Here is a 15,992-nt window from a genome sequence, read left to right on the forward strand (position 1 = left end):
ATTCCTGCCCATCAGTACCATTTTTTTTTTAGATTCCATATATATGTGTTAGCATATGGTATTTTTTTTTTTCTTTCTGACTTAACTTCACTCTGTATGACAGACTCTAGGTCTATTCACCTCACTACAAATAACTCAATTTCATTTCTTTTTATGGTTGAGTAATATTCCATTGTATATATGCGCCACATCTTCTTTATCCATTCACCTATCGATGGACGTTTAGGTTGGTTCCATGTCCTGGCTATTGTAAATAGTGCTGCAGTGAACACTGTGGTACATGTGTCTTTTTGAATTATGGTTTTCTCAGGGTATCTGCCCAGTAGTGGGATTGCTGGGTCATATGGTAGTTCTATTTTTAGTTTTTTAAGGAACCTCCATACTGTTTTCCATAGTGGTTGTATCAATTTACATTCCCACCAACAGTGCAGGAGGGTTCCCTTTTCACCACACCCTTTCCAGCATTTATTGTTTTTAGAGTTTTTGATAACGGCCATTCTGACAGCATGAGGTGATACCTCGTTGTAGTTTTGATTTGCATTTCTTTAGTAATTAGTGATGTTGAGCAGCTTTTCATGTGCCTCTTGGCCATCTGTATGTCTTCCTTGGTGAAGTGTCTATTTAGGTCTTCCGCCCATTTTTTAATAGGGTTGTTTATTTTTATGCTATTGAACTCCATGAGCTGTTTGTATATTTTGGAGATTAATCCTTTGTCTGTTGTTTTGTTTGCAAATATTTTCTCCCATTCTGAGGGTTGTCTTGTTTATGGTTTCCTCTGCTGTGCAAAAGCTTTTAAGTTTAATTTAATCCCATTTGTTTATTTCCGTTACTCTAGGAGGTGGGTCAAAAAAGATCTTGCTGTGGTTTATGTCAAAGAGTGTTTTTCCTATGTTTTCCTCTAAGAGTTTTAGTGTCTGGTCTTACATTTAAGTCTTTGATCCATTTGGAGTTTATTTTTGTGTATGGTGTTAGGGAGTGTTCTAATTTCATTCTTTTACATGTAGCTGTCCAGTTTTCCCAGCACCACTTACTGAAGAGGCTGTCTTTTCTCCACTGTATATGTTCTTGCCTCCTCTGTCATAAATTACGTGCCCATATGTGCGTGGGTTTATCTATGGGCATTATATCCTGTACCATTGATCTGTATTTCTGTTTTTGTGCCAGTACCATACTGTCTTGATTACTGTGGCTTTGTGGTATAGTTTCAAGTCATGGAGCCTGATTTCTACAACTCCGTTTTTCTTTCTCAACATTGCTTTGGCTGTTTGGGGTCTTTTGTGTTTCCATACGAATTGTGAAATTTTTTGTTCTAGTTCTGTGAAAAATGCCATTGGTAGTTTGATAGGGATTGCATTGAATCTGTAGATTGCTTTGGGTAGTATAGTCATTTTCACAGTATTAATTCTTCCAATCCAAGAACATGGTGTATTTCTCCATGTGATTGTCATCTTTGATTTCTTTCACCAATGTTTTACAGTTTTATGAGTATAAGTCTTTTGCCTCCTTAGGCAGGTTTATTCCTAGGTATTTTTTTTTTGTTGCAATGGTAAATGGGAGTGTTTCTTTAATTTCTCTTTCTGATTTTTCATTGTTGGTGTATAGGAATGCCAGAGATTTCTGTGCATTAATTTTGTATCCTGCAACCTTACCAAATTCATTGATTAGTTCTGGTAGTTTTCTGGGGGCATCTTTAGGATTTTCTGTATATAGTGTCATGTCATCAGCAAACAATGACAGTTTTAATTCTTCTTTTCCAATTTGTATTCCTTTTATTTCTTTTTCTTCTCTGATTGCCGTGGCTAGGACTTCCAAAACTATGTCGAATAGGAGTAGCGAGAGTGTACATCCTTGTCTTGTTCCTGGTCTTAGTGGAAATGCTTTCAGTTTTTCACCATTGAGTATGATGCTTGCTGTGGGTTTGTGATAGGTGGCCTTTACTATGTTGAGGTAGGTTCCCTGTATGTCCATTTTCTGGAGAGTTTTTATCATAAATGGGTGTTGAATTTTGTCAAAAGCTTTTTCTGCATCTACTGAGATGATCATACAGTTTTTATTCCTTAATTTGTTAATGTGGTGTATCATATTGATTGATTCACGTATATTGAAGGATCCTTGCATCCCTGGTATAAATCCCACTTGATCATGGTGTATGATCCTTTTAATGTGTTGCTGGCTTCTGTTTGCTAGTATTTTGTTCAGGTTTTTTGCATGTATGTTCATCAGTGATATTGGTCTATAATTTTATTGTTTTGTGATACCTTTTTCTGGTTTTGGTATCAGGGTGATGATGGCTTTGTAGAATGAATTTGGGAGTGTTTCTCCCTCTGCACTTTTTTGGAAGAGTTTGAGAAGGATCAGTGTTAACTCTTCTCTAAGTGTTTGATAGAACTCGCCTGTGAAGCCATCTGGACCTGGAATTTTGTTGGAAGATTTTTAATTACAGTTTCAATTTCATTACTTGTGATAGGTCTGTTTATATTTTCTAATTTTTCCTGGTTCAGTCTTGGAAAATTGTTCGTTTCCAAGAATTTGTCCATTTCTTTGTGGTTGTCCATTTCATTGGCATACAGTTGTTTGTAGTAGTCTTTTGTAATCCTTTGTATTTCTGCAGCATCATTGTGTTTCTCCTTTTTCATTTCTAATTTCATTGATTTGTGTCCTCTCTTTTTTTCTTGATGAGTATCGCTAAGGGTTTATCAATTTTGTTTATCTTCTCAAAAAACCAGCTTTTAGTTTTATTGATCTTTGCTATTGTTTTCTTCGTTTCTATTTCATTTATTTCTGCACTTTTCTTATGATTTCTTTCCTTGTACTGACTTTGGGTTTTCTTTCTTCTACTTTCTCTAGTTGTTTTAAGTGTAGGGTTAGATTGTTTGAGATTTTTCTTGTTTCTTGAGGTGAGATTGTATTGCTATATACTTCCCTCTTAAAATTGCTTTTGCTGCGTCCCGTAGGTTTTGGGTCATCGTGATTTCATTGTAATTTGTTTCTATGTAGTTTTTGATTTCTTCAGTGATCTCTTGGTTATTTAGTAGCGCACTCTTTAGCCTCCATGTATTTGTGTTTTTTACAGTTTTTTTTCCTGTAATTGATTTCCAATCTCATAGCGTTGTGGTCAGAAGAGATGCTTGGTAGGATTTCAGTTTTCTTAAATGTTCTGAGGCTTGATTTGTGACCCAAAATGTGATCTATCCTGGAGACTGTTCCATGTGCAATTGAGAAGAAAGTGTATTCTGCCACTTTGGGGTGGAATGTTCTATAAATATCAATTAGATCTATGTGGTTTATTGTGTCATTTAAAGCTTGTGTTTCCTTATTTATTTTCTGTTTGGATGATCTGTCCATTAGTGTAAGTGGGGTGTTAAAGTCCCCTACTGTTATTGTGTTCCTGTCGATTTCTCCTTTCATGGTTGTTAGCATTTGCCTCATGTATTGAGGTGCTCCTCTGTTGGGTGCGTAAACATTTATAATTGTTATATCTTCTTCTTGGATTGATCCTTTGATCATTATGTAGTGTTCCTCCTTATCTCTGTAATACTCTTTATTTTAAAGTCTATTTTATCTGATGCGAGTATTGCTACTCCAGCTTTCTTTTGATTTCCATTTGCATGGAATATCTGTTTTCATCCCTTCACTTTCATTCTGTATGTGTCCCTAGGTCTGAAGTACGTCTCTTATAGACACCATATATATGGGTCTTGTTTTTGCATCCATTCATCCAGTCTGTGTCTTTTGGTTAGGTCATTTAATCCATTTACATTCAAGGTTATAATCGATATGTATGTTCCTTTTACCGTTTTCTTAATTGTTTTGTTTTTGTGGGTCTTTTTCTTCTCTTATGTTTCCCACTTAGAGAAGTTTCTTTAGCATTTGTTGTAAAGCTGGTTTGGTGGTGCTGAATTCTCTCAGCTTTTGCTTGTCTGTAAAGGTTTTAATTTCTCCATCGAATCTGAATGAGATACTTGCCGGGTAGAGTAATCTTGGTTGTAGGTTTTTCTCTTTCATCACTTTAAGTATATCCTGCCACTCCCTTTGGCCTGCACAGTTTCTACTGCAAAATCAGCTGATAACCTTATGGGGATTCCTTTGTATGTTATTTTTTGTTTTTCCCTTGCTGCTTTTAATATTTTTTCTTTGAATTTAATTTTTGTTAGTTTGAGTAATATGTGTCTTGGTGTGTTTTTCCTAGGGTTTATCCTGTATGGGACTCTCTGTGCTTCCTGGACTTGGGTGACTATTTCCATTCCCATGTTAGGGAAGTTTTCCATTATAATCTCTTAAAATATTTTCTCAGACCCTTTCTTTTTTTCTTCTTCTTCTGGGATGCCTGTAATTCAAATGTTGATGTGTTTAGTGTTGTCCCAGAGGTCTCTGAGATTGTCTTTACTTCTTTTCATTCTTTTTTCTTTATTTTCCTCCTCAGCAGTTATTTCCACCATTTTGTCTTCCTGCTGTATTCATTCTTCTGCCTCAGTTATTCTGCTATTGATTCCTTCTAGTGTATTTTTCATTTCAGTTACTGTGTTGTTCATCTCTGTTTGTTCTTTAGTTCTTCTAGGTCTTTGTTAAACAATTTTTGTATTTTCTCAGTCCGTGCCTCCATTCTATTTCCAAGATTCTGGATCATCTTTACTGTCATTACTCTGAATTCTTTTTCAGGTATATTGCCTATTTCCTCTTCATTTATTTTGTCTTGTAGGTTTTTACCTTGCTCCTTCATCTGTGACATATTTTTTTGCCGTCTCATTTTTTTTTATGAGTGTGATTGTATTCCTGTCATACTGGTTGTTTGGCCTGAGGCTTCCAACACTCGAGTTCGTAGGCTATTGGGTAGAGCTGGGTCTTGGTGCTGAGATGAGGAACCCCATGAGACCTCACTCTGATGAATATTCCCTGGAGTCTGAGATTCTGTTAGTGCAGTGGTTCGGACTTGGAGCTCCCACCACAGGAGCTTTGGCCTGACCCCGGGCTCGTGGACCAAGATCCTGCACGCTGCCTGCGGTGCCCAAAAAATAAGAATAAATATAACAAAGTAAAAAATAAAATTAGACTAGGAAACTAACAGATATGTTCGGAAGAATATAAAAATAAAAATACAGATGAATCAACAACTGGAAGGTACATCAGTACCACAATAGTAAAAAAGGGGGAGGAGGGAAAAGAAAAAGAAAAAAAGGCGGGGGAGAGAGGTCTTGGCTGTGGAGGGTGGGGCCTAAGCAAAGGCGAGGTTTGGATGGTGGGCGGGGCCAATGCTCAGGACCCTCAGGGCTGGAAGAGGCCCTGGGGGCTGTGGGGAGCTGGCTTTTAGGCCCAAGGAACAGAAGGGGCCCAGGAGTGCCCCCCACCCCTGGTCTCAGAGGGCAGGGAACCTCACCTGGGAGCCCAGCAGGCTTCCTGGGCTCGAGTGGGCAGGGCAAACACCCTCCTCTCCTTTCCCGCTCCTCCAGTCTGGGAGGGCCCCTCCCGCCTGCCTCTCCTGATGTCCCCAGCCTCCCTCCTATGCCCCCGAGGACCCATGCGTCCTGGAGGGGGTTTTGGAGGACAGGATTGGCCTGGGAGCTCAGTAGGCTCCCCGGGCCTGAGTGGGTGTGGCAGTCATCCGCTGCTTCCAGAGGGCTCCACCTCGCTGCCTTTCCTGATCTCCCGGCCTCCCTCCTATGCCCTCAGGACCCAAACTGCTTGGAGGGGGCTTTGGAGGGGAGGCACCAGCCTGGGAGCTCCGCAGGCTCCGTGGCCCGAGTGGGCCAGGCGATCACCCTCCATCCTCTTCTGCTCTTTCTGGAGGGTCCCTCCCCCCTGCCTCTCCTCATCTCCCCGGCCTCAGGGATGCCGATCCTGTCTGCCCTCCTCTTCTCCTCCCCCCTCAGTCCCCCTACATCCTACCGGTTCACTTTAGGGTTCCCCCCGTCTCCTTAGGCATCAGAGTCCCCCACCAGTGGCTGGCAGGCGCCCTCTGAGTTATTTTTTAAATTGAGGAGTAGTTTATGTAAAATAAAATTCACCCTCAGTGCATTTCAGTGATTTTTAGTAATTTTCATTGCATTTTTCTTAAGAGTTCACAGGGTTTTTTTGTTTGTTTCTTTTTGCGGTACGTGGGCCTCTCCCGTTGCGGAGCACAGGCTCTGGACGCGCAGGCTCAGTGGCCATGGCTCACAGGCCTAGCTGCTCCGCGGCATGTGGGATCCTCCCGAACCAGGGCACGAACCCGTGTCCCCTGCATCGGCAGGCGGACTCTCAACCACTGCGCGACCAGGGAAGCCCAAGAGTTCACAGTTCTGTGCAACCATCACTGCTGCTTAGTTCCAGAACTTTTTTTGTCACTTTGAAAGAAAGCCTGTACCCATTAGCAGTTACTCCCCATGGCTCCTTACAGCTACGAATCTACTTACTGTCTCTGTGGATTTGCTTGTTATGGACATTTCATATAGAGTCATATAACATGTGTGGCCTTTTTTTTCCCTAATACTTATTTACTTATTTGGTTGCACTACGTCTTAGTTGTGGGAGGTGGGCTCCTTAATTGCGGCTCCAGGGTTCCTTAGTTGCAGCTCACCAGCTCCTTAGTTGTGGCATGCGAAATCGTAGTTGCAGCATGCATGTGGGATCTAGTTCCCTGACCAGGGATCAAACCCGGGCCCCCTGCATTGGGAGCATGGAGTCTTATCCACTGCGCCACTGGGGAAGTCCCTGTGCGGTCTTTTGTATCTGACTTCTTTGACTAAATGTAACATTTTCAAGGTTCATGCATATTGTAGCATTAATCAGTACTTCATTCCTTTTTAGGGGTGAATAATATTCCACTATGGATAAAACCAGGTTTTGTTGTTTAACCATTCATTAGTTGATGGACATTTAGTATTGTTTCCATTTTTTTGCTGTTATAAATAATGCTGCTATGAACATTTGTGTACAACTTTTGATGTGGACATGTTTTTGTTTCTATACCTAGGAGTTGTAATTGCTGAGTCATATAGTAATCCTCTCTTTATCTTCTTGAGAAACTGCGAAATTGTTTTCTGAAGTGGTTGCATTATTCTGTATTCCCATCGGCAATGTACAAGTGTTCTAGTTTCTCCACATGCTCACTGACACTTGTTATTGTCTGTGTGTAATGGTATCTTGTTAAGGTTTTGATTTGCATTTCTCTAATGATTAGTGATATTGGGCATCTTTTCATGTGGTTATTGACCATTTGTGTATCTACTTCAGAGAAATGTCTATTCTAGTCTTTTGCCCATTTTGAATTAGATAATTTGGTTTTTTGTTAAGTTTTAGTTCTTTATATTCTGGTTGTTAATCCCTTACCAGATAATATGATTTCCATGTATTTTTTTCCTATACTGTGGGTTGTGTTTTCACTTTCTTTGAGTAAGTATCCTTTGATGCACAAAAGTTTTTTAATTTTGATGAATTCGAATTTATCTGTTTTTTTCCTTTCATTGCTTTTTGCTGTCATAGCCAAGAAATCATTGCCAAAACCAGTGTCATGAAGATTTTCCCCTGTGTTTTCTTCTAAGGGTTTTACAGTTTTAGTTTATATATTTAGGTCTTTGATCCATTATGAGATAATTTTTACATATGGTGTAAGGTAAGAGTCTAAAACTTCATTCTTTTGCATGCGGATGTCCAGTTTTCCTAGCAACATTTGTTGAAAAGCTTGTCCTTTCCCTATTGAATGGGTCTTGGCACCCTTATCAAAAATCATTTGACCATACATGTGACCATATATTTCTGTCTTTTCCATTGGTCTGTAAGTCTCTCCTTATGCCAGTACTACACTGTTTTGATTCCTGTAGTTTTGTAGTAAGTTTTAAAACCAGGGATTGTGTGTCTTCCAATTTTGTTGTTAAAGATTGTTTTGGCTATTTGATGTCCCTGGAGATCCTGTGGTTTTTAGGATGGGTTTTACTTTTTCTGCCAGCAGTGCCAATGGGATTTAGATAGGGATTGCATTGAATTTGTAGATCACTTTGGATACTATTGTTATCTTAACTCTAAGTCTCCTGATCCAAGAACATGGGATGTTTTTCCATTTATTTATGTCTTTATTTCTTTTCAGCAAATTTTTTGCCTTTTTGGTTAAATTTATGCCTAAGAATCTCATTCTTTTTTTTTTTTTTTAAATAAATTTATTTATTTATTTTTGGCTGCTTTGGGTCTTTGTTGCTGCACGTGGGCTTTCTCTAGTTGTGGCGAGGGGGGGGTACTCTTTGTTGTGGTGTGCGAGCTTTTCATTGCGGCAGCTTCTCCTGTTGTGGAGCACGGGTTCTAGAGCTCAGGCTCGGTAGCTGTGGTGCACGGGCTTAGTTGCTCCGTGGCATGTGGGATCTTTTCAGACCAGGGCTCAAACCTGTGTCCCCTGCATTGGCAGGTGGATTCTTAACCAGTGCACCACCAGGAAGGTCCCAAGAATCTCATTCTTTTTGATGTAGTTGTTTCCTTGGCTTTAAGAGTTGTATATAAAGATATACGTACATAAATAATGTAGTAAATGTATTTTTCTTTTGAATATGCTAGTAGTGGTTTTTGTTTTGTTTTTTTGCTTTGCAAAAGTTTATGTAGGCATACTAATGAATCTTTTATTTTATCGTACCTGGAATTTTATTTATGGCTAAAAAAATCTTCCCCTTCACTCAAGTTAGAAATAAATTTATTCATGTTTTCTTCTAGTACTTGTATTGTTTCATGTAAAAAATTTAGGTCTCTAATCCATTTGGATTTATTTATTTATTTATGTGAATGAGATATGGACCCAGTTTTGTCTGTTTCCAAATAATAATCCAGTTGTCCCCAAGTCTTTTATTTATAAAAGACAAACTTTGCCCCAGTGATTTGAGATGCCACCCCTTTGTTTTATTGAATTTTCATAGGTACTTGGTTGGGTCTGTTTCCTAAGTGTTTTTATTTGTTCCCCTGGTCTTTGTGTTTATTTTTAAAATATTCATAATTAAGACAAAAAGGTTTAGAATTCCATATTAAGGCTAATTATTTTGAATAGAAGGTGTCTGTTATGCTTCTGATAGGAAATGCATCGTTTTTTTCCCTCTAATTTTAAGGATATGTAATTTTTACAAATGGAACTTGTTCATTCCATCTTCTGCTTAATGTTTGCTCTTGAATTGGTGGATGGGCCTTTTTTGTAATTGTGAATGAGAGGGGAGGGCACATGGCATAATTGGTTATTTGAAGTTCCATGTTTTCCTAGAAGTCATTCAGCCTTACCTGAGAGCCATATCTGATTCTTTATCATTTTTATTCTTTTCTGTTTATTCATTTTTTACTTTGAAAAGATGGGTAAAAAAATATTATATATTTTGTTTTGTTTTATCCTGATTACAGTAGATAAATAAACCTTGAATGTTTCAAAACTAAGAAATTGATAATACAGAATTGTGTTTTATGTGAACACTTGGTGGCCTCTGCGGTAATGACTTGTGTGTCGAAAAAATTAACTGGGTGTGGGGTGGAGTTAGGTGGGCTACAGGACTCATTTATGTTATTTGGTCCACCAGGTTACTGATACGCTTGTTTACAGTGCATTAATGTTAGGTAAGAATATTTTGTCAACATTATAGTGGGTGTTTACTGTTTTAGAAGTTAATGACATATTATTAATATTCTTATAGCAGAAATAAGAAGGATAAAAAGAGAGAAAAAGAAAGGGACCACATCAGTGAAAGAAGAGAGAGAGAACGTTCAGCCTCTACAAGAAAGAGTTGTAATGACAGAGATGGGAAGGAAAAGGTGGAGAAGAACAATACTTCACTTAAAGTAAGAAAGTCGTTCAGTGTTTAGGGTTTGAATAATTAATGTTTGAGATTGTTCTTTATTGCATAGAGGTAATTTTATACTACCAGTGCCTTGTATGTTTTTGGTGCTATTTGTTAAATTGGTAGTTTTTTAACCTAATTTTTGAAGATAACTAATTAATGTAATGTTTACTAGTGTAAACAATTGCATTCCTTATTTTAGAGAATCACAGAATGGCATACAATAAAAATTTTAACTATGTACTGGAATATTTTTACTTGTTGCCATTTTCCTCACTATATTTGTTTTAGCAAATTTGACAGGTGATGTTATCATTGGTTTTGTAATATATACCAAAGTTAGGTTTGTTGAATTAGAATAATTAATGGAAAACCAAATTCCACCAGGTAAGGGTTTTTGTTTTGTTTTCCTCCATTTATTTTTTTTGATAAAATATTTTAAGTACTTGTGAATTAGGTTAATTCCCTTATTATACTGGTAAGTATATTTGTGTTTGGAAATCAGTTATGAGTTCTGAAGCTTTTATCTTACAGTCTTATTTATTCCCATACTGATAGAGGTTTATCATCATTGTAAGTAACATTGATAATATCTCCTGAGCACTTAATACATTCCAGGCACTGTTCCACATGTTCTCATTTAATTCTCCGTTAAGTTGAGAGCTGAATTTGGACTGTTCTTAAACAGTCTTTGGTAGGAGGAATAGTGATTTCCTTTTCTACATTCCCTTGTTTTTGCTTCTTTGGTATCCAGATTACAAATCTGTCCTGGCATCTATGGGAACTGTTTTACTTTCAGCCGATCAGTTCCACCTTTCAAGTCAGTCAGCAACGTTTGTTGAATTCTTTCCTAGAGTTTCTATTTACCTATTTTGTTCTAACTTAATCTCCATAGATTGTCCTATCTTTTATTAGAAGTACAAAGGACATATTGATACGTTTGTATATACTATTTATATGAAGATGTAATGAGAGATAACACCCAGTTTGACTAATTCACAAAAGATAGTTTTAGCCAGAACTAGATGTAGTAGCAGACAAGTCTTGAGAAAAATATTAAATGTATACCTAAATATTCATTGTAGGAGAAGGAGCACAATAAAGAACCAGATTCAAGTGTGGGAAAAGAAGTAGATGACAAGGATGCACAAAGGACTGAGGAAAACAAAGTACAGCAAAATGGGAATTGTCAACCAAATGAAGAAAACCTCTCTACCAAAACAGAAGCAGTATAGGACCTACAAATGCACCTCTAAACACACGCTGGAATAGAATCCAAAGCTTTGAATTCTCTCAACAAGATGTTAAACAGTGAAGAAATCCAGTAGAGCATAAAGATATGAGCTAACAGCTTTTTTAGTTGTTAGGTGACTTTGTGGCCATCTTGTTACTGAGTAAGAAAATAAAGCATGGACATCGTGAAAATAACAGGTGTTACCCAAACTCCTCATCTTCTAAAAGCTGTGCATTTCCATGGTGGCTGACACACTTGTCATGTGGTTTGTTAAGTGTTTGCGAAGAACCATTAAAATAAATGGGACATTAAAGATCTAAATTTGTACTATCCATTAAAGACTGGAGATAAGCATTGGAGGCTCTTTTAAAAAATGCTAGTAACTGATTTTGTATTGTTTTACTTTTTTTTTAATTTCAGTATATTACAGATTGATGATGTGCTTGAAATTGGTGCAAATATATACACACCCTTGTAAGTGCGGAGTATGTAAGAAGTTTTAACATTGACTTCACAGGATTTACAGTGATTGTGTTAAATTCTCACTATTGTGTTTTCTTTTGCTCACTGTTTAGGACAGCAGTTTTTCTTTAAAATAGTTTTACAGATTAAAGTTGCTTACATGAGTGGATTAAAAACCAGCTGACAATGCATGCTACTGTTCTTTTTCAAAAGGAAGAACAACTGTGTTGAATACTAATAATATATTAGTATTCAGTGTTCAGAATCATTGGGTCTTCCCACAAAGTAACCATTTCTTTTTGAACTCTTTTGACATTTCCAGGCTTATTATGAACAGTATCACAGTGTGTGTTGTCAGTTGTAGGTGGCAAAGGTGCCATTTATAATAAGAAAACTGGGTTTTCAAAATGGGCTATGGGAGCACAAGCTGAAGCTTTAGTGCCTTCTACAATGTGGTATACTGTTTTCTAGAATTTTATATGGACTAGTCATTCTCAATTCATATGGAATTTAGATGGATATTCCATTCCCTCCCATAGAGAAGTGTGAAAGTGGTATGTCAGAAGAGCTTCTTACTTGGTTCACTTAATATGAGAGGGAAGTGTGTTTTCAAGAATGACTTTAGAGCTTAAAACAGCAATGCAGTTTTGGGACCATCAGTTTCATACTGTGATAATTGAAAATGAAGCAGCATGTTCTTATTTTACTTAAAGCAGAACGCTTTAGTTGTCTACATTGGATGGCCTTAATTATTACCTCTCAATCATCTTCTCATAAATGATGTGCAGAAATTGTACTTAAAGGAGAACATATGAGTTTGTCTTATGTGTAAGGATGTGTTTACTTAAGCTTAAAATATAGGTCATCCGACATTGTTAGGCACACTTTTTGCAGAAAGTATGCAAGTAGTAAAATGACAACATTGCTAATATTTTCCCCCAGAACACAACTCATAGTTTCAGAACTCTTTTCATTGTTGTATTTCCAAAAGTTATACCTTTTAATTAGCATGTTATTTAAAAAATCAAGTATAATTAGTTTAATGCAGTCTAATACAATCAAATTACTCAGTTGCCTTACCTCATGGGAAGAGTTACTTATAGATTTAAAAAGCTGAGTAGCACATCAGTTACTTGGTTTCAACTTGCGTTTTCTTTTAATGTTAATACTATTGAAATTTAAGTATTTGGTGAAGAATGGAAAGAATTGCCCTTATTGCAAGTAATGAAGCCTGGTTTGATTATGAAGCTGCTTAATTACTCCTCATGTGTTCAGAATTACTGTTTCTTTTTTTCCTTTTTTTCACTGTGTACATTAAAATTTTTGAAAATGCTTTACTATGTAAAGTATAGATGGTCATTTTAATCATTCAACCACATACGGTTGGCTGGTAAACAGCTTATTTTGATATAAGAATGCTTGGGTGTATATGGAAAGATTGTGAAGGAGTGTGTGTGTCTTGCATCAAAGCTTCTTATTTATGATATGTAAGTAGAATAGAGCAAATGTTGTTTGAATCTTTGTTATTTTTAGTACTGTTTCTCTAATAAAGCTACATATTTTAGAGGAAAGTATTTGTTCATGCATTTCAAAACAGCATCTTAGGTTTGTCCTGTTCTTGTTTTAGCTGGCATAGAAATTGTTTTGATATGGAGAGTGCATGTTTGTGTGGTGTGTAAAGCCATCATTTAAAGTTTGAGTATTTTCTTGTACTCTGGACTCTATTAAATGTTTTTTATGTTGGTAATTAACATAGTTATTTGGTTCCTGCTGCCAGTTATTTTTCTTGATGAGGTTTATTCATCTTTAAAACAGTCATACTAATCTTAACAGACACTGATTTATAAAAATTGGGCATGAATAGGAATACAAGAGGTCCGGAGAAAGTGAAATCATTTTCTTAAACAGGCTTATGGAAGCAAAGCTTTCTAGGGTCTAGAGGTACTGGAGGGAAGGAGGGAGTGTGTGAGTGTGTGTGTGTGTTGTGTGTAAGACAGAGAGAGAGAGACATCTTTTTCTCTTTGTTCACTTTTAAGAGCTGATATGTTTTCTTTTATTTTTTTCTTGTAAGGTATTTTTTTATTTCTTTAAAACTGTCTCTTTCATCCCAGGTAGATATTGTCAGGAAAACTTGAGGTAAGGCCAAGAAGACAGCCATTTTACACTTAATACCTTCTGTAAATTATCTTTTTCATCTTGATTATATAGCGAGTACATTCTGTTCCTTAAATTGTAGTTGCTATTCATCATTCTAGACAAATTCTCTTGGTCCTCTTGTTCTTGCTTTTCAGCATTGTGCACTTAACTGGTAATAAAAGATGGTCCTTCATAAGCTAGCCAGTTTCATGTGAGGAAACAAGTATAAAACCCTCAACTTCCACAGCTATCTCATTATTTTCCATTGAATCTAATTAACTTATAGTTACGAACACACTAGTCAGCTTGTGATTTTTCTGTTTAGAATCATTTTTTCCAAGGGGTTCAGTATATGCTGTGTTGATCTTTAGAAGTATCATAGAGACTTAAATTTTGACATGCCTCAATTAAAAGTAAAAACCGGCATTTAGAATCAATTTTTTTTTTTGTCAAGAAAATAATTTCTTTTGTGGTATTAGTCATCTTCAGGATGCTCATTCATTCCTATATATAGGTTGCTACCTTTGAAATTAAAAAAAAAAAAACACCTTGAGCCAAATCTGGTCTCAACTGAAGATATTATTCAAATTTAAGGATTATAATATATACTAATGGCTTTTAAAAGTTTTTTAAAAACCTATTTGGAATAGTATGATTTGGTTTAAATCTTTAGTAGTTGAATTAGCAGTTAAAATGAATTCTTTTTGAGGGATGCATTAAGTAACATTTCAGTGGGACATTTCTTATATTTTCATTGGAAGATAGTATCTGGTTTTAACTGGGTAAGTTATGAAGTAGAGCTGTTTCCACAAAGTAATTATGTTCCTTATGTGTTTTAAATATTTTTTTAAAAAAATTCACTGCCTATATACTTAGATGTTCTCATGTTTATTTACTAATGTAATAGTCATTTAAAATTAAATTGTTTATTTTCAAATCTCAGAAGTTAGTGCTCTCAAAGGGCTAAATGATATTTCTGGAAGCAGGAGTCGAGTATAAATGTAATAAAATAATCTTTTAAAATAAAATTCACTTCCCTACTTAAACTTGGGTTTGTGGGTGAATTTGTTTTTCTTAAATACACTTTTATTGGTGATTCTGCCAAAGAGTGGTACATTATTTTAAAAATAAAAGCTAAAGCTGAAGGTAGGTTGGATTTAGTAACTAATAACTAGATTTCTTTCTATTCCATTTAAGGTACTTTTATAGTTTCTAGCAATTAATTTATTATAATTGTTTATATATAATACATTTCTTAACATACTGTTCTTAAAAGCAGATTTTTAGCCTGTTGCCTGATTTTAAATTTACTTTGTATCTAGCTAACATTTTAATTTTGAGAATTGCCAACTTTTGTAAAACTTCACAAATTTTACCATTAAGATTTATTTTCCAAGGATTGGAGTGGAATAATAGTTCTCTCCATTCCTGATTAACTTTTGTTTGCTAGATAGATAATTTCTTAACTGTATATGTAAGTTCAAACTCATGAAATTCATGCTGAATTAGAGTTGAAGAGATTGAGTTCCACCAGTTTAAGGTTAGTGGTAGGCAAAAAACTGTTAGGAAACACGCTACAGAATTCTCTGATTTCCACAGAAGGTTACATTTGGGTGTACTGTGTAGTTGTATAGGTAGTTAAATTTAATAGTTAAATATGACTCTCCTTCATCTTAATTAGGTTAATACAGTAGTGCTATTCTTTACATAATGCTATGGATTATCAAGGGAAGGGTTCAAAATGTAAACAAAGGTGCTGCATAGGTGGTGTATATTATGTGAGTAGGACTACTTCCATATGATACTAGTAAACATTTATCAGATGCTGCTGCTATTGTGTTGCTATATTTTTAATAAAATGAAAATCTTGAAATCTTTCCACTGTTGAGTAGTAATTTCACCGAATTCTAATGTATTTGCATATTTACAGCTTATTTTTATAACTGAAAGGTTTGGTAACAGCCTCTTTAGGGTTCAAAATTACCACCAGAATAGAGGTTTTTGATCATTGGGTGTACTTCATGTTGTGTGGCAATAACTCTAGTCAGAGCTTTGCATCTCCAGCATTTTGTAGTGTTCCAGTAAGTGATAGCAGCTCTTTGAATCTCCCTTTTGTTTTCAGAATCAACTTTTTACTATGGTATTTGCACAATGAAAATTGCCACTACTTGTCTTTTAACAGCAAGTGGAATGCCTTCTCCAGTATTATCAAAAGTATAACTCTCCATTTGGTAAATGAGCTGTGTACTTGGGGTGGTCATTTAAGTGAGACAGCCTATTTGAAGTGTCTCTTTAAAAAAAAAAAACATTGGCTATCAGATATGTAAATTCAGAACCCTGTATGACCTGGTGGTTTAGCTGGTGCAGAGATGGTGAGGCTCTCACTGATT

General features: G+C 36.2%; 1 protein-coding gene across 8 annotated transcripts in view; it reads left to right on the forward strand.

The window, feature by feature from the left end:
* The window catches only part of SREK1 (splicing regulatory glutamic acid and lysine rich protein 1), a 53,178-nt gene extending 40,375 nt beyond the window's left edge, over positions 1–12,803 (forward strand). For 7 of the 8 annotated variants that reach the window (XM_067730846.1, XM_067730848.1, XM_067730849.1 and 4 more), the window contains 2 exons: positions 9,627–9,771; positions 10,856–12,803. In XM_067730846.1, the coding sequence (XP_067586947.1) occupies positions 9,627–9,771; positions 10,856–11,005 (295 nt within the window). In that variant the 3' untranslated portion in view covers positions 11,006–12,803. The remainder of the gene's footprint in view (positions 1–9,626; positions 9,772–10,855) is intronic. The other variant, XM_067730847.1, reaches the window with a different exon arrangement.
* Positions 12,804–15,992: the final 3,189 nt, after the last annotated feature.

Source organism: Pseudorca crassidens, chromosome 3, assembly GCF_039906515.1.
Source record: "Pseudorca crassidens isolate mPseCra1 chromosome 3, mPseCra1.hap1, whole genome shotgun sequence".
In the NCBI taxonomy this organism is placed as follows: domain Eukaryota; kingdom Metazoa; phylum Chordata; class Mammalia; order Artiodactyla; family Delphinidae; genus Pseudorca; species Pseudorca crassidens.